Consider the following 19169-nt stretch of genomic DNA (forward strand, 5'->3'; position numbering starts at 1 on the left):
ATCATGTTTTATCCAAACAGATAATTCTAAAACTATATATTAATATATCAAATTATAACTGATGAATTTAAATTACTCATCATGTGAACCAAACGAGACCTTAACTCTTTCAAAACCCTTTTCTCTCTTGCACCTTCATACTTCATAGTATAATCTATATTTATATTAGAGTTGCATTATAGACACAAATTTTAGTTTTTAATATTAGAGACGGACGGTCATGCTTTAGGTTGTTACGATGTACGTACTTCGACCTAATTCGTTACAAAATTCTAGTTTCATCTTTTTTTATTCACACGTCATCTATATTGGACAAAAGGGAGTATATATACATATATATTAAATTTGAAGTCACTTCATATGCTTTGTGTCAAAAATATTTTAATCGAGAGTGATATAACTTAAAATATCAACCAGCTAAAATTATTAATGTGCAAGATTAAGGACTCGGAACAAGGTCGAATGGATCCATCATATAAAGCGCACATGTGAACATGGTGTCTAGTCGATCAAAACAACCAAAAAAAGCCCCAACATTATATACGTTATATCCCGTTGCAAAATATTAACTTTCCGATCGCGCCTAACATTTACTCCTACAACGACTACATCTATGACAGTCATAGAAAATCTCACTATGACAGTCATAGAAAATCTCACTGGAACACTTGTACATCATTATTATCTTGTAATCTTCATCTTCCAACTATCAATAAAACCTTTTTAATTTTTTCTTGATTATCAAGAGCAACTTACCTAATTTTGTAGTTTATGTCAAAATATTGATTTTTTGTAAAACTTACTCTTATTATATAGTACTTTTGGACTAATATCTACGTATCTATCTATCTTATATAGATAATAAGGGTAATTTCTTAATTTATTTTAGTTATAAATTTTATTATCGAATCAAAATTCGACACGTGAATTTTTATTAACGAATTGAAATTTAACACATGAATTTTTTTTCTATATATTATTTAAAAGGTTATTCCTAATCAAATTACAATACACTATATTTTTTCTAACTTCCTTACTAAACTCTTATTCCTAATCAAATATTCTATTTTATTATTCTCATCATTCCTAATTAAAACGGACATATATATATTTATAAATTCATCACATGCTATTTTAGATAAATTTTATAGTTAAAATTTTTTATATTTTTATTAGTGTGACTTATATTTTGCTTAACGTGATTTTTTTATAAAAAAATTCTAACTCATATGTTTAAATATATATAATAAGATAATTACATAGAGCACCTATTCTTTTTTTAAAAAATATCTATTTAAATAAAATTTTAAAAAGTATACACTCACGTACAGATATATGTTTTAAGTCAATATAAATATTAATTGAGTTCTTTAAATTGAAGATTTTATTATCGAATAGAAATTCGACACGCAACTTTTTATTGGCGAATTGAAATTTGACACATAGATTTTATTTTCTTATTTATCATTTAAAAAGTTATTTCTAATTAAATTATAATACATTATTTTTTCCAACTTTCTAATTAGACTCTTCATTTCTAATCAAATTCCACTTCAACTTCTTTTTTTCTTTTCTTTCTTCCTAATCGTATAGATAGTATAAATAACAAAATTAAGATGTTTCAATGGCAAATTTTATTAACGAATTTTATGAGACGATCATATTTTTGTTATATTTATTTTAATATCTATAAATAAAGTTTTAGTTTTTACGTTGAATTATAATTTCAATCAATAGAATAGTATCCCGACTTAAATATAATACATATATATTGACTTTTATTTATCACAACTTATTTATATATATAATCACATATTGTTAAGTATAATTAATTCGTTCAACGGACGGGTTCAATGACTAGTTTATTAGAATTGTTGCTATTCAAAATTTAATGCAGTACAATCTAGATTTGAAATAATTTTATTTTTACGATTCAGATTAACTTTGTGTATCTTAATTTTCCATTAAACTGAAGAAAGGCATAATTTCTGATGCTAAATGATGTTGTCATATCTTAGAAGTAAATTTATACTGTTGACTTTAACATTGTTTCCCTGAGAAATCTGAACGAAACGAAATCATAACGGATTGTTTACCCCAAAAAGGGAATTTGTCAATGATGGCCACATCGAACTTCTATATATATGCTCCCATCTATGGATTTGAGTGGGAGTATGAGCATGTGTGGAAAGAGATTTTATTTATACGGTTTTATTTTTTGAAGAATACACGCCGTTTGTTGTTTGTTCAGGAGCTTAAAATTAACTCCATAAAAATTAAAGAAGGTAAAAGCTTCAAAATTACAAGTTCTAAAGTTGTGTTGTGGATTTTTTTTTTTTTTAATAAAGTCGAGACTGAATTTTATTAAAATTTTAAAATGACCGAGGTAATTTACATCCGCCATTTAATAATTGCATAATGCAATTTCTACTCTTCCAAATTAGATAAAAGATTTAGATTGCCTTCATTCACAAATTAATTATCGGGACGGATTATAGAAGAACCTTTTGAAAGCAATGGCACTAAAAGTAACAAGTGCTAGCATTTGTAAATAATACATCATGAAGTACAATCATGTGAAATGCAGGGAAAACAGCATTATTTGGAAACAATTCTAACTATCAAAATCAAACTTCTAATGAGAGAGTACTAAATCCATCATAGCACAACGTTACCGATCTGATGGAAAAGACAACAACGCCTAACAAAGCTAGGAAAAGGAGAAATTTTGCTTTAATACACGCTCCGGTCCTAAAACAAACTAGAATCAATTAGAACTAGATCAAAATGTGTCACGTCTTCGCTTGTTGGACCAAAACATAATGCCTAAAGCAGAGACTAGAAGTTCTATCGCATAGTAACGAAAACGAGAATTGGCTACTTTGTATCAACAAACAGCTCTCTGCATGATAATCAACCACATATAAACCAACTTAGGAGTCGCTCCTTTGCATATAATCAAGTTTCTTTCTCTCCATATTGACCACGAAATTATCGCAAATAAAATCATCATAAAGTTGGCTTGTTCTATAGAATGACAGTGAGACTTGCTATTCTATATGGAAGTGAATGTAAGCCGGTAAAGAGACAACAAGAGAATAAGATTAAGGTTGCAGAGATCCGCATGTTGAGATAGTCGAGTGGACTTACATTAAAATATAAGGTCTGAAACGAGACTATTAAGAGCGACCTTAAAGTTGCACCTATAAATGAGAAGATAAGAAATGGTAGACTTATAGATGCTCTAGTTAGGAAGTGTGACATAGATACAGGAACGGAAAGGAGAGGGAGAGGGAGACCTAGACTCATATGGAAAAGGGTAATTAAGAAGGAATTAGAGTTATTAGATATTTCAAAAAACTTAGTAGAGGATAGAGAGGAGTGGAGTGTAGTATACATGTAGCAGATTCTTTATAGATAGTTTAATTTTGAATGATAGATTTATATCTAGGTTTATTTGTAGGGTATATATTTTAGTTATAGGTTAATATGAATTTATATATGCCTTTGTGAAACTGAAAATGATATCCTATATATATCATAGTATATATGTTTCTGGATATGGCATGTGAGTTACACATAGCCAATAACGAAGCTATGTTATAGCATGCGTGTTCAGATGCACACTCAAAGATTTGGTAGAAAAACTATACATAGAATACATATATAATTTAATTATTAGAGAAAAAATTAATGAAATTTCTAATTTTTATATGAATTTAATTAAAAAGAAAGCAGCACATAAAAATTAATTTTGTGTTCATTTATACTTAAAAAATTAAACACCCAAACAAAAGTTTTTACCTTCGTCCCTGCACATAGTCCTTGTGCATAAAAATTGAAGATTCATAGTTCTTGTGCTTAAAAATTGAGGATGCATATAGTCAACTCACATGGTGGAATTGAGACTTGTCGTTGTAGAATCATCATAAAGTCACGATCTGGTTGACCTACGACCTTACTCTGTCGTTATATCATGAAATATGTGGAGGAGATCCCATAGAACACCTAAAACCACACCAAATCTTATAGACAATAGAGAGACTTTTTTCAATTTGTTCAATTTATTTCAATTGCAATTCAATTGCAAATTTTATTGTCAAATCAATATCCGACACATGGCGTTTTAATTAGGAATCAAGTTTGTGTTGAATTAGTATTTAAAAACACAATAAAATAATTAAACAAACTATTATGAATAGAAGACAAATCCAATTCCTAATTAATCTCCCTATCAAATCCAATTCCTAAGGATTTCAAAAATACAATAAAATAATTAAATAATGGGATTTTATTTCTAATAGAAGACAAATGCAATTCCTAATTAATCTCCCTACCAAATCCGATTCCTAACTATATTAGGATTTTAAAAACACAATAAAATAATTAAACAAACTAATTTTTCTTTGGGATATTAGACATAATTAATTAACAAATATAATGAATTCACGCCATCTACTATATATAGTATATATACTGTAATCTGTTTTACATTGTTGTCATACATTCACAAATACTAGTCTCTCTATTCTACAACACAAAAACCTTTTTTTTATATATTTTTGTTTTAAGATAAAAGTTTTATCCAATTCCTAATTATTATATATATATTGAATTAGTATTCCTAATCATATGAGATTCTTATTTTTTGTTCATTTTGTTTTAAGAGTATACATATAGCTATATGCAACATACTAAATTCACATGCGTACGAACAAAAAATTTCGGTACGATTTTCTTTTGCTAAGCTAGCTTTGTTTTATTTCAAAAAGAAGTTTCGGGTAAGGGTTTTTTTTGCTCATCAATACAACTATCAATATAACATTCTATTGTTGTGTAATCAACGAAATTATATTGAAATAATTATCTTTTCAATCTTTTGATTATAGATCGTTTTATTGTAGGATGGCGTCAAAATATTCTCAAATCGATGATGTTTGTCCCGGACGTATTGATTGGAAGATTAAGGATCGCGTCTTAAATCTTTGGACAATACCAAAATTCCATAGCCGTATAGGAGATGGAAGTATAGAGATGATTTTTCTTGATGATAAGGTTTTTTTATCCTTAGAATATTTATGATGTTGAATTTTTAGAATTTTTTATTTTTTAATGTATCTAATAAATTTGTCTTTTATAAAATATATTTTATTGTGTGTAGCATGGTCATATTCAAGCAACAATAAAAAAAAATCTTCTTGCAGCATATAGACAACAAATAAGTGAAGGAGAAGTATATAGCTTTCAAAAAAATTTCGTCTCTGAACCTATCAACAAACTTAAAACTACTAAAAATCAATACAAATTTGCTTTTAATTTTGTGAACTTTGATTCAATTTTAAATAAGGAGAATGAATCGTTTATGTTTGGTAAGTTTACTTTTAACTTTTATATTTAATTTTCTTTATTTTTCTTGAAAAATATCATAGTCGAAAAGATTTCGGATGAAGGGATTTCAAAATTTGCTTTTAATTTTGTGAACTTTGATTCAATTTTAAATAAGAAGAATGAATCGTTTATGTTTGGTAAGTTTACTTTTAACTTTTATATTTAATTTTCTTTGTTTTTTTTTGTTTGTTATAATTATATAGATCTCTTAAAAATACAGATGTTATTGGGCATGTCGTGGAGAATGAAAAAATAAGGGAAATAGTCAAGCCAGATAAGACTATGAAATTCTTTATCTTTGTTCTAGAGTATTTGGAGTAAGTTTTTCTTTTATCATTATTTATGATATAAATTTAATTATGTCATTGATCTAATTTTGTTTTATTTATTATGATTTTTTATTTAAATGCTTATTTTTCTCCTATGCTCAAGGAAAAGGAGGATTAATTGCACTTTGTGGGATGCTTTTGCCGAGAAATTAAATGAAGCTATATTGGATGCTACAACTTTAAAGAAATCAATAGTTGTTATTTTACGATCGGCTATTACGGATACTTTTAATAGTAAGTTCATCAATTTCCTATATTAATTTTTTTTTTTAAATCTCATAATATAATGTATACCATAATAAATTTTAAATAATTTTAAATTGCATAATTTTCAAGGAACAAAGATCTTCGTTAACCCGAATGTACCTGAAGATGTCAAATATAGCCAAAAGTAATTATTTTATACCATAGATTGATTTTAATTTACACTAGATATTTTTTTTACGATTTTACTTACTGATTTTATGGTGTATTGTAGACTTAATGATATAGGTTCCTACTCACAAATTATAACTCAACTACCGGGACCAATTTCGATGTCGGATGAATTCCTCCTTACGAACAGAATCACAATTAAAGAACTTTCTATATCTCTAGAGGTAATAATAATTTCGTAGTCTTAATTAGTAGTTATTTATTTGGAGAATTTATTATAATCAAACCTATCAAGAAAAGTAAAATATTCAAAATTCTATTGCAGGTGGGACTTTTTACAATGCTTGCACGAATAATCGAACTCGAGTCCATCGAAAACTGGTATTATGAAGGATGTACCATGTGCAATAAAAAAGTTGAAAAGAATGTGCCAAAATGGTGGTGTCCAAAGTGTCAAGACCTGGTGACCGCTGAGCCAAAATAAGATATAGAAAATCCATATTCGTAAATTCATCCGTTTATGATAATAGTAATGTTATTTTTTTAGTCTTATATTTTTTTTAATTAATTGGTTATATTGTTGACTCTGAGCCATATCACCAAAGTTAAGGGCAAAACGATATAAATTTAACAGCATTCTACATGGGCTTTAAATAAATTGCCAACTCCGACCCGCTAATGCATATTCCAACACAAGTAAATTATTTATCATGATTTTTTTTTCAGATTTAAGATGCAAGTGAGAGTCCGTGATCGTACTGGAGCAACATCATTAATACTATTTGATCGGATGGTGAAATTGTTGATCGGCAAATCTGCAAGGGACCTTATAAATCCATCAAACAAGATTGAAAATAAATTGAGCTTATGTTTATATTTCTATTTAAACGTGTTTGTAAACCACCTTATCTATTTTCTGATCATCATTAGGAAAAATCAAATAAAAACCTCTTAGCTGAATTTGAAGAAATTGCCGACAAGGAGGTGTTATTCAAATTTGGAATTACCGAGGAGGATCTATTCTCGGATTGGGATGTAACTTATACCATTAAGCGAGTGACATCAGACGAGGAGGTGCTATCTGGCCATTACTGCTTCTCTTGTCCCGATTTATGTAAAACTTATCCATGTTTCTATCATCCTTGGGGTTAATATTATCCTGATTTTGAATAATTTAAGCAACAATAGCTCCCGTAATTTATGCCTTATCCGAATTAAAACCTTTTCCCACCATAATTAATTTGAGATTATGTTGATTTTTTGTGAAGATAAAATCCCATTAATTTCACCTTGTCTTTAACCATTTCCTGTTTGAATTTGAATTCCAGGTGACAATTGTTGTTGCGAAAGAAACTTACTAGAATTAGGATTCTTCTCAATTTGAATTATGATGTCATCTTCCTGGGTCTCCAGTACTACTGAAATCTGACTAATACCTCCGACCATCATCTCGAAATTACCAGGCTCTTCACGATTTCTTATGGATTTGCACAAATGATTGGACCAACATAAACATGCTCCTCCTTAATCGCTTTAATATCGTAAACCTTATTATCGATAGCAAATGGACAACAATAAGGTATATCACAATGATTATTCAACCGAATTTGAAAATGACAACAGTCTAACCTTCTCCTGAACAAAGTATCATCCTCCATCTTAATTAGATCGCCTCAGTCGCTACGTAATGTGTTGAAAAACCTTCTGTCATTGTTTGAAGAGGAATATCTTCTACTCAAATTCATAGAAATTTCTCGTTACATACCAAATTCGATGACCAAGCCTCAGTATTTTTGAAAGCTCCTAACAACAAAATTGTACCATTATTCATAACACACTCCATGTCCTCTATTGTCTCAAACGTAATGAGCATCATGGATGTGATCATCATTGTTAAAAACCATATTAAACGACACCTCCTTTGAAATTCTCTCCATGACATCAATTGCCGATAGAGGAGGTCGTGGATGACCTACAAGTCTCGATAGAGGAGGTCGCAGATAACCTAAACCACTCTCTATCCTTATCCTATATTTTTAAACTAACAAATGGCCTCTTCTTCCTGAGAGACTCTAGGCAATGTTCGACGGGTCTCCTGTCTAGAGGTGAATGATACATTTTTCTGTCTAGGATACCTTTGACGGGGGTGAATACGTGATAAACTCTATTTTATGGAGTTTATCGATTCTTTTATACTTGAACTTTTGTTAGAAATAGAGTATTTAAATATTTGTTTTTATAGCTTTTCAAAATAATATGTTTGCCTTTATCTTATTATGAGTTTTCAGGTGATTTCATCTAAGACGAGTCAAATTCGTTATGGAAAAGGACTATATAAGAGTTTGAGGACTAAAATGAAGATTGAAGGAAAGTTTCGGGAAAGAAGTTGAAGACGACGCCGTGACCCACAGCCAAACCAGCGTGTCCTAGAATGATACTGACAGAGACTTATCGTGGCCCACGGTGGAGCAGCTCAGGGCTTTTAATTTGACGTCGTGGCCCACGCCAAACCCGCAGGACCCAAGGCACGACGGACCATATCTTCCTAATCTGTTTAGGTTTCCTATTTTTTACTTGTTTCTAGGGCTTAGTATAAATAGGTTTAGAAACATTTAAAAGTATTAGAGAGAGCATTGTTACAAGGAAAAAAGGCGAAGACAATTCAAAGGAAGGCGATTCTTCTACTCCTTAATATCGATTTTGTAATTATATTATTCTCTATATCTTTTGATTTTGCTTATAGTATGAGTGGCTAAACTACTAGATTCTGAGGTTAGATGGACCTTTAATCTAGCCGATGTTTTATACTATTGTCGTATTTGGTTATTGAATGGATTATTTTCTCTTTATTGTATGATTTATGCTTTCATAGGATTGATCACCTTGTGAATTGATTTATTACTCTTTACAATATATTGGAAAAGTGAGTTTAGGGTTAGAACATGAATAAGAGATCATATGTTAAATGAATTCGCTAGATCGATGAAGTTAACTGCCTAAAGGGTAGGAATATACCGATAGGACGTATGAACTTAGCTTCATAATTGACCTTAATTCTTTTGTTATACCTTCTAAGACCATATGAATATAGGGTTAGAATATAATGGAAAGGGTTAACTCACGTAAGAATATGCTTTTACTAAATATGAGTAGTAAGTAAATATGAAATTCAGTCAAACCAATACAATAATTGTATTAATAATGGTGATACTTAAAGAAATAATCTAATGTCCTGGAATTCTCTCTCACTCTAAATCACTCACAAATTGTTTGTTTCGTGCTATTTTTTTTTTGTTTGTTTAATTTACAATTCATATATCGAATTTGTTGTTTGGAAAAATAGATAAGAGAACTATTTCTAATAATTATCGTGACTTCAAACTAACTCCTTGTGGGATCGACATCTTACTTTCACTTTATTAATTGTGGCGACACGTGCACTTGCGTGCAGGCAAAATAGCCTAATAATACACAAATGCTACATAAATGTCACCCGCACCAATTCTACAAACACCCATAGCCTTGATTGCCTCTAGTGTTTCCTTCTTCGAGAAAAGGTCATGAAGATCCAAGTACTCATTTGGTTATATTCTTGGAAATATCTGATTTTTATAAGCTGAATGGGGTGCCTATTGATGCGATCCGCCTAAGGTTGTTTCCTTGGTCATTACTAGGGTTGGAAATTTAGATCCGATCCGCGGATATCCGATCCAGACTGATCCAACGTCGAGAATCAGATTCGAATCGAAAAGTTCGCAGATTTGATCGAATACGGATATTGAAATTTATTATTCGATCTTATCCGATATATTATTATATAAATATAATTATAATATCATTAATATTATTATTTTAGCAATGAATCTAAAGCCCAATACAAATTCTATTTTTCAATCAACTTAATTAAAAATAAAGTAAAATATAATAAAACAAGTTCTAGAAATAAAATTATTTTTTGGAATTTGACATTTTATAATAATTAAATTTAAAGTTTTTGAAGTTTAGATCGAATTTTTATTTTTTTATGCGACTCGGATTCGGATATTGGTTGTGAATATTCACGAATCGGATCAGATAATAGCTTCCGAAAAAAATTTCAAATCAAATTCGGATCTAGTAGACCGAGGGAATATCCTATATGATCCAGTCCCTTGTCAATCCTAGTCATTAGATAGCAATGTCTAGACTTAGTTTAAGACTTTTCAAGCAAATACGGTCACTACTTGGGAGGAACTTGCTCGGGAATTCTTATCAAAGTATTTCCCTCACCAAAAGACTGTCCAATTCCGAGTTGAGACCATTTCATTTGGACAATTTGATGGAAAAACACTACAAGCAGCTTGAGAAAGGTTTCAGGGTCTGTTGAGAAAATATCCTCATCATGGAATTCCACGATATATGCTAATGTAACTCTTTTACGATGGACTTTCGGAAAAGAACAAAGGTTGAGTAAATGCAGCGATAGGAGGATCTTTATCATCGAGACTCGCGAGGAAGCTGATGATTTGTTTGAGCGCTTAAGTGTTAATGATTGATCATCTGAGAGAGCTGCAGCTACAGCACATAAGAAAATCGCAAGGGTTCTAAAATTAGATCAAGCGTCCGCCTTGACTACGAGATTGGCTTTATTGACTCAACAACTGAAGAATTTTAGGCTGCTGGCAATTCCGAATGCTAATCAGATACGAGCCTCTCCTATAGTAAATGGATGCTTGATACTCGTGACAATCTAATTGCTGCCACAGCTAGCTTCCTTTTTTCGTTGGCATAAGGTCTAGACCCATAAATTACCTCCAGAGATTAAAAATTTAGCTGAAAATTTTGTAAAGGGATGCTTGATACTCGTGACAATCTAATACGAAGAGGGACGAATCTGCCAGATTATTGATACGACCAAGGCTGTAATTTTTTTTTTTTTAATAATTGTTGTTGGTCTCGATCGCTTTGGGATCTTTTGAGTTTGTCGCCTGTCTATGATCCATTGTCTGAGAATCTGTCTTCTTGGTGAACTCAATTTTTGAATTACTTGGTGAGGAAGATTTACTCAAAAAAATTGTGTCGTGCTGATGGATTCAAGCCAACATGAATAAAGCTATCTTTGAGAATATATGTGATCGTGCAGCGCGTGCAGCTGAGGCAATTAGAAGATGGATATTGGAACACAAGTCTCTCGAGCAAGTAACAATCATCACATGGCTTGTTGTAATGATTTGTTTGCCGAAAAAGTGGATCAAACCAAGGCTTGGTATCCTAAAGCTAAATTTAGACGCATCTTTAAATATGGTTCCAAGCAATAGTTTTTGTTTTATTGCACGAGACAATAATGGAGTCGTGATCCATGTATAAATGAAACTTTTTGAAATGGCATAAGACCCCTTCCACGCAGAATGCATTGCAGCGTGGACGGCAGTGTCATGGGCAATAAATGCAAATTTCGAGAATTGTAATTGAAGGTGATTGTAAGCTTCTGATCGACGAACTGGCCGCTCCAGATTCAATCTTGACGGCACCAGGTCTTCTGATTGACATGATCAAGAGCACAGCTAGTTCATTTAATTTATGTTCATGTTTGTTTGTCAAAAGAGAGGGAAATAAGCATGTACATTCATTGGTAATGGTAAAGTTAAACTCTTATTCTCCTCCTCGGAAAAAACTTAGTAACATTTCGATAGGTCTATATATGTCATTCCATGTATAAATAATTATACTTTGATTTTTAAGATTATAGTCAAAAGAATATTGTCAAATACACAATCATTTAATGCAAGAAATACATGTAAGGTACGTATAAGAAATGCATAGAAGTCAAGCTCCTCCTCCTTTGACTAGTTGCTATGAGTGTGAGCTACCGTTCGATGTAGCGAAACTTGTCCAATTGAACGTTTCTATTAAATGATTTATGGCATTTTCAGATTATTAAAAAAAAATCACATTAGAATCTTCTTTTTAATTTTTATTAATAATAAATATAGTCAAATTAAAAAGACAGATGTCAAATTCGATAATAAACTTTGTTATTTGAACGACTCAATTTTAATCTTCTTCCTATTATCTCTATCTATAAGATTGGTAAGATTTAATCAAGACCTATTGACCTAGTGGATATCCGAGTGGGCTCTTATTCTGGAGGTCATGAGGTCGACTCTCCACGAACGTAATTCTTAAAATTATTTTGGATGAGGGAGAATTACCCCTCTTTGTGTAATCCAAAACCGTTTAATAAAAAAAAGATTGGTAAGATTTGCCAGCAATGGTGTAAATATGGGTTCAGCAAGAAAGAAAAAGAAAAAATAACTACAGTAAGGACTAAATAACTAAAATGGAACTTCAAGGACTAATGAGTCAATAAAAACGAGAAGTATCATGTGGATTTTTATTTTCTATTTTTTAAAAAAAAAATAAGTGTAGTAATAGTTCACCTAACTCCATGGAGAGGGTTTGGAAAGAAATCTGGTAAATAAAAAAGAAATGAAAAAGAAAGCTTTTTGTAAAAATACAAAGTTTAAAGACAAGGCCGTTGGGGAAGACATAAATAGACAAGGCTGGTTTAAAAGAGACAAAACATATGGCATGAAATGGTGTATCATCTGTTCACTTTCCCATTTATAAAGACTAATGTAGTAGTAAAAAATTTAATAAAATTTAAAATAACTCTATTTTGTTATACTTACAATTACTAATAAATTAACTTTCGAAATGTTCCCTCAAAAAACGATGTTAAACACTTTTGACAACAATATATGCTTATAACTATGATTTACTTCATTAAACTAATATTAATGACAGCCTTTACACTTAATTAAGTACTACTGTAGTAATTTTTATTTTATTTTTTGAAGTTACTAGTAATTATTTTAAGCGTATGGATAAGTATAATATATATATATACTGTATTTAATAATGTGATGAGAAAATTAAGAAATTATAAAATAAAAAAGGCAAAGGACTTTGTCAGTGAAGTGTAAAATAAAAAATGGAAAAGTGGTTATTTACAACTGAAAAAGTTAAAAACAGTGACCCTCGATTCACGAGGGATACATAAATAAATTAAAATTACTTACTGTAAAATAAAGAGAAAATAAAAACAAAAAGGTACGGATTTTTGGTGGCCTGCGATTCTCTTCTCTCCTATCCTATATACTGCACTGCCAGAGGTTGTTATCTTTGTACTCTCAAAAACACAAAATCTTTTGTTTTTATTTGTCAACTTTTTCTATTTTTTTTTATTAAATTCATCTTTTATTTTTTTCCACATCTGCCCTTTTCCTCTTTAGTTGCCTCAAAAGAAAAACTCTTGGCCTAGCTCATCATCTGTCTGGTCATGCTTGCTAATGTCTCAAAAGTTTATATTCAAAGATATATTTTTTATGCAAATATCTTACAATTCTTGATAACATAATGTGTGATAATGATAAAGAGTATATTATGATAAATTTTAATAGATTAAATATTTTTCATTAATTTTATTCTCATTTGAAGAGTAAATGATTTTACTAGCAGAGAATACATTTATTCTTCTTTAGTAAACTCACATTGCTTCTTGCTTCATGTTTATTGAATCTCCAATCAAAATTAAGTTAATTACAAAGAAAATGAATTGTGTTATTTTAGGGAAAAAAAAGTTCAAAATAAATACTCCCTTGGTCCACTTTAAATATCATTTAATGAAATTTATTTCTATCCACTTCAAATATCGTTTTATGAAATTCATATATATTTGAGTTATTCTTTTCAGTCTTATCTTTATATTAATATTAATAATTACAATTATAAAAAATTAATAATTACTCTGTTTGTTTAAAATTTAATGATTTTGAAATAATAAATAATGGAAAATATATATTTTTGTATCATTACTTATTTCCTAAAAATCACAAGTTTTATTACACGACATTTGAAATTGACCAAATGAAATATCTCCATATAAAATAAGGTATTGTTCGATAATATTTACTTTAATATTATTTAGGGAGTAATTTTATTTGATTTAATGTAAATCTTATCATAATTATTTTCTTGTTTCTTAAGATATTTTGATATGTTCACATTTTTAATTGAATAAATTATTAAATATTATCCTAAAGTACGTGTTAAAACCATAGACGTCGACGACACTTAAACGAAATAAAAAAAGTATTGTCTTGTCTCCCTCTAATGCCATGATAACAAATTTAGAGGTTAATTTGTGCATTAAGATCAAGAAAATACATTAAATATTTTATTTTAAATAAATTTACATAATTTGAAAATTATTTCCTTTTTCTTTCGATATAATTATTTTGGAAATTATAAGAAATTTACCACTTTCTTCATCATAAAAAGGGGGTAGTAAATCAGAACAAACAATATGATATTTTCGAAGTTTCAATAAAACAAAATAAATTAATTCACACAGTGTGATAGGAGTGTTTTTTATAAGAGTATTTTAGTTTACTAAACTACATACATAAATATTAAAAAGAAAATGTACAACTAAATTAAAGCCAAAAAATTTCTATAAGAGGTAACTTCACTTATTTCAATGATGATGGGCGTCAATTTCAGAGCTTTTAATGATACAAACTCTGTAACTAAGATTTATGTAAGTGTCACCCATTTTTTCCTTGAAAATGATGGCGTCATTAATTCATACATTCTCATTTTACTTGTATCAAATTTGGTCCCCAAGACAATGACCCATGACAATACACATCCAAACTCTTAAGGTTATAATTTTATCATTCTATTTTGATATGTGCCTATATAAGCAATTAATATCGGTGTGTATGTGGTTAAAGTGTTACTAACATATTATCAGAAGAGAAAAAAATCGTCTCTTTGATATTCTTAAACTAGATGGAGTGAGTATTGAAGTAACTTTTAGGTGATAATTTCCTAACATATTATCACTTAAATATACATTTAATGATATTTATATATTTTTAAAATTTATTCAATTATTAAAAATAAATGATATTTACCAAACACTCTACACACAGATAATAATAGGTGATTCGTGTATCTAAAGTTAGAAATTTTCACTTAAAAACTATCACACGAATCACAACAAATTAAGAAGAACCAATTTTATACATTCAATCTTCTTTATAAATTGCATTTTATGATGGATGAATCTAAATGAATTGGTTTTTGTGAGCAAAATAATTTTTTTTTTTAAAAAAAAAAAAAGGTAAGGGCAATACAGGTAATAATGGAATCTGTAATGGTAAGAAAAAGGAAAAGATAGGAAGAGAGCTGCAAAAACTGATGAGTGGTGACTGAGTTGATGTAACAAAGAGCCTTGGCATATGGACAAAAGAGGAAGGGAGTTAAATGATTGGATGACACGTGGCAGGAATTGATTTGACATAGCTGGGTGATATAAAGGCAGGCAGTGTTGTCAGCAGCTACTGAGAAAGGATCAGTACCGTTGATTGCGTGGACGAAATCAAAGACAACTCCATCATCAATATCAGATCATCCTTTCCTTACAATATTTTCTCAGTTACTAATTCTCTCTCTCCAGATCAATTAGCTTAGCTGCCATTCATTCTCTCTCTCTTCTATTTCTTTCACAATATTTTTTTTGAAGAAAATTTCTGTCACGATATGCTATATCTTCTCTCGATCATTTGATAAACGAACTCATCATCAACTTGTTGAATTCATTAGATAAAATATTAGGATAATTTTGTTATTTCATTTAATTTTTTGTTTTATGAATTTGATGAGTTCATGGATTGAATTACTCATACATCATTGATCATATACTATCTTTAATATATTTATTTTTGATTTTGAGACCTACATAATGCTGACAAGATAAATTGTATTTTTCTAAATAGAATTAAAAAAAAAATCTAATTTTCTATAAAAAATAATAATTTATCACAAAATTATAAGTTAATTAGATTTAAAATACATATTATTTCCTTCGAGACATATCTATATGTAATTTTTTTTTTCGAGCAATAAACATAGGAACGAAATAAACCAAGGCGTACTCGACATTCTAGACACAGATGAACCTAGCTCATTGAATGTTAATTACTTACACCACTATATCTTATATTATTAATAAATTTAGAACATGGCTTGATCGAGTTTGGCATATATATAGCAAATGAATCGATCAGAATAGCACTAGAGAGTAAAATAAGTTGCAGAGACATATCACTGGAAAAAGTAGATGTAGATTTTTGTTGTTTTATGAAAAGGCAATGCAAAATGCTTTGATTACTTGTTTTACTCGTATATTTTTCTCATGTAGATATAATTGTACACAACTAGCTCTTTGTACGTTTCTATACCCATCTTCCACTGATGTAACCTCACAAAGCAGAAGGGGAGAGAGAGAGCGATCAGAGTTTCCATTTAACAAGTACACCATTTTGTTTTGGGAGAGGGAAAAAGAAAAGAAAACGAAGATAAGAAACGGGGAGCTCTTTAGATTTATTTAAAAAAATAATACTCCTTCCGTATCACATTACATGCACTTTTGAATTTTTTTTATCAAAATACATAATATTTTCTATATATTCACCTTATTTTTTCTATTTTGTCCTCTTATTATACCATAACATCAAACTCATTTTTTTCTACCCATTTTTTTTTATATATAAATCAAAACACACACCACCACTACCCACCACCATTAACCATCATTGACCACTACAGTCAGCGTTCACCAATTGTTGACCGGTTGACCGGCCACCCAGCAGTATTTGTTTTATTTATTGTTAAAATATGTTGCAATTCTTTATATCTAGTAGGAATAATTAAGATATATAGTTTTTTATTTTTTGGTAAAAATTCTCAAAACTGCATGTCTTATAATACAGAAGGAGTAATAATTATAATGATAATACGTTTGAATTATATATATACCGTCGTCATAATTCAAATTTAGAAGATGAAAAAATATGTTTAACAATAGTCTTAATTAGTTCTCGACAGGCACATTAAGTCTTGGTCCAATTGATGAGTATCTTCTCTTTCGTCCATGAGGTGAGAAGTTCGAGTCGTATAATCCGTACAATTGTAATGCAATAAAAAAATTAGTTCTGAAAGCAGTTGTTGACTCAACTGTAAGTTTTCCTTTTTAATAACAAATGCAAGTTTATAAAACGAGCACGGTATATTAAATCTTTAAATTTATAGCGAAATAGCATCTTGGACCCTTCAACTATAATCTAATTAATTCTTTAGTCCCTAAAATAATTAACGTCACAATGTCCTATAGCCTATAGGTCCGTCTAGCATCTGGGCGCTTACCGTTATTTTGCGCTTTTGTGGCAGTAACGTCCCGGTTAACCATCATATGTTTGCTGAGCTGGCAAAAAGAAGCCGACCATCTAACAAACAGAACTTTGGGTACCAAACCGTCAATAGAAAATAAACTTATACACTAAACTGTCAATAACTTCATCTCCCACAAACGCCATTATCGAATTCCCCTTCTCAAATTTCATCCCTCGAGCGGTTGGCTCTTTTTGTCTTCACCGCAAATATCCAGCGGTTAACGCCCCGTTACTGCCACGTGAACATAAAAATAACTGCCACATATGTTGTTACAGACGTTAGTTAGTCTAAGGACTTGAGGACTAGTCGGATCGTTGTTTAAAGGACCGGGGTGTATTTATTCAAATTTATATTATAATCCATAATACACGTGAGTAATTTGTGATTAACATCAAAAAAAAAAAAAATTGAGTAATTTGTGAAGAAGATGATTAAATCTGTGCCCTTGATTAGACAAGGAGTCTAAACAAACCATTTGCATTTTCGAGCAATAATGCGGTAATAATAACCTAACCATTAGCTAGCTAGGGTTTAATGTTGGACATCATAGCTCTTGATTTGACTCTGATTTTTCTTTCATTGGAAAGATGGAATATTTGAATTCAACTTTTTAGTAGTATTAAATTAGTGATTAATTATCTTTATTCTAATCTAAAGATAAGTCAAACTCGTAGAAAAAATGGAAACGAGTTATTTTTTTTCCCCTTTGCTGATCGCATGCGCATGCAATTTTGGTATTGAATTGAACTCATGATCCGATTTAGTGATTGATAGATCATATCCCAAACAATATAAAGCCATTTATCAAATAAAAAATCGCTACTTAATTTGTACGCAGTGGAATTTATTATTACGTTGATGAAAAACGTAAAAAAATTTAGGTTTTAATTCTCATTCAAAATTAGTAGCTCTAGATTCGGCCATTGATTACTATGGGATTACCCTTTTGATTATGCTTTTGATTTTTAAGTGGTCAAAACCCCAAAAAAGAGTTTATTCTTTAATAGAGGCATCAATGGTTCATGGTTGAGAACATGCCATTAATTGACGATAGAAAAAGGGGATGCACTACAACAAAGGTGGCAAATTGAAAAGGAAGAAAGAAAAAATTATCCTCGAATGATTCGAATCAACATTAATCAAGGGATTAAATTGGGGCACCTAATAATTACGAATCTAAAATTTAAGATAGGGTAACTAGGGAAAGAACTAGCTTGGATTTAATTTCCAAACAAATCATTTGAGCATATCCCACTATTTGCTCTTGCCTTCACCTACTGGATCTTGTTCGTTATATATGATCGCCTTTTAATTTCAAACTGATCTCAACTCATTCTTTCTTCAAATTACTTCTTTATATATATATATACAAGTACAACAGTGTATATTTACTCCTTCACATGAGTACGTAACTAGCTAGCTAGTTCTATATAGCCCCAATAATTGTCAATTATTTTCATTCCATCTGAGTCCAAAATTATCATTGAACTTCAATTATTAATTTGCTTTATTTATTGATCGAAAGGTCATGAATGGGTCACATAATATTTATTGAAAAAGAGTCAAATGTTATTATACTATAGTCTTAAACGAAAAATCCATATCTTTAAAAATTAATAATTTAAATATAATATAAATTAAATATTATTAAATTTATGTCAAATATTATATAAAAAATAATTATTTAACAATATATAAATTATAATTATTTTGTTGTTATTTCAAAATCTACAATCCTAAAATTAAAATTTATTTTGTTTTCAAAATAATAAACAAAGCAAAAAATAAAAGTTACAT

General features: G+C 29.8%; 1 protein-coding gene across 1 annotated transcript; it reads left to right on the forward strand.

Annotated features, from left to right (window-relative positions):
• Positions 1–3034: 3034 nt before the first annotated feature.
• LOC139883515 (uncharacterized) lies at positions 3035–10825 on the forward strand. Its single transcript, XM_071867681.1, has 12 exons — positions 3035–3126; positions 4890–5055; positions 5162–5369; positions 5430–5525; positions 5609–5705; positions 5821–5951; positions 6054–6108; positions 6196–6316; positions 6418–6542; positions 6819–6885; positions 7023–7166; positions 10637–10825. The coding sequence occupies exons 1-12, from the start codon at positions 3035–3037 to the stop codon at positions 10823–10825; spliced, it is 1491 nt and encodes a 496-aa protein (XP_071723782.1).
• Positions 10826–19169: the final 8344 nt, after the last annotated feature.

The sequence above is a fragment of the Rutidosis leptorrhynchoides genome, unplaced genomic scaffold (genome assembly GCF_046630445.1).
Source record: "Rutidosis leptorrhynchoides isolate AG116_Rl617_1_P2 unplaced genomic scaffold, CSIRO_AGI_Rlap_v1 contig41, whole genome shotgun sequence".
Lineage (NCBI taxonomy): Eukaryota > Viridiplantae > Streptophyta > Magnoliopsida > Asterales > Asteraceae > Rutidosis > Rutidosis leptorrhynchoides.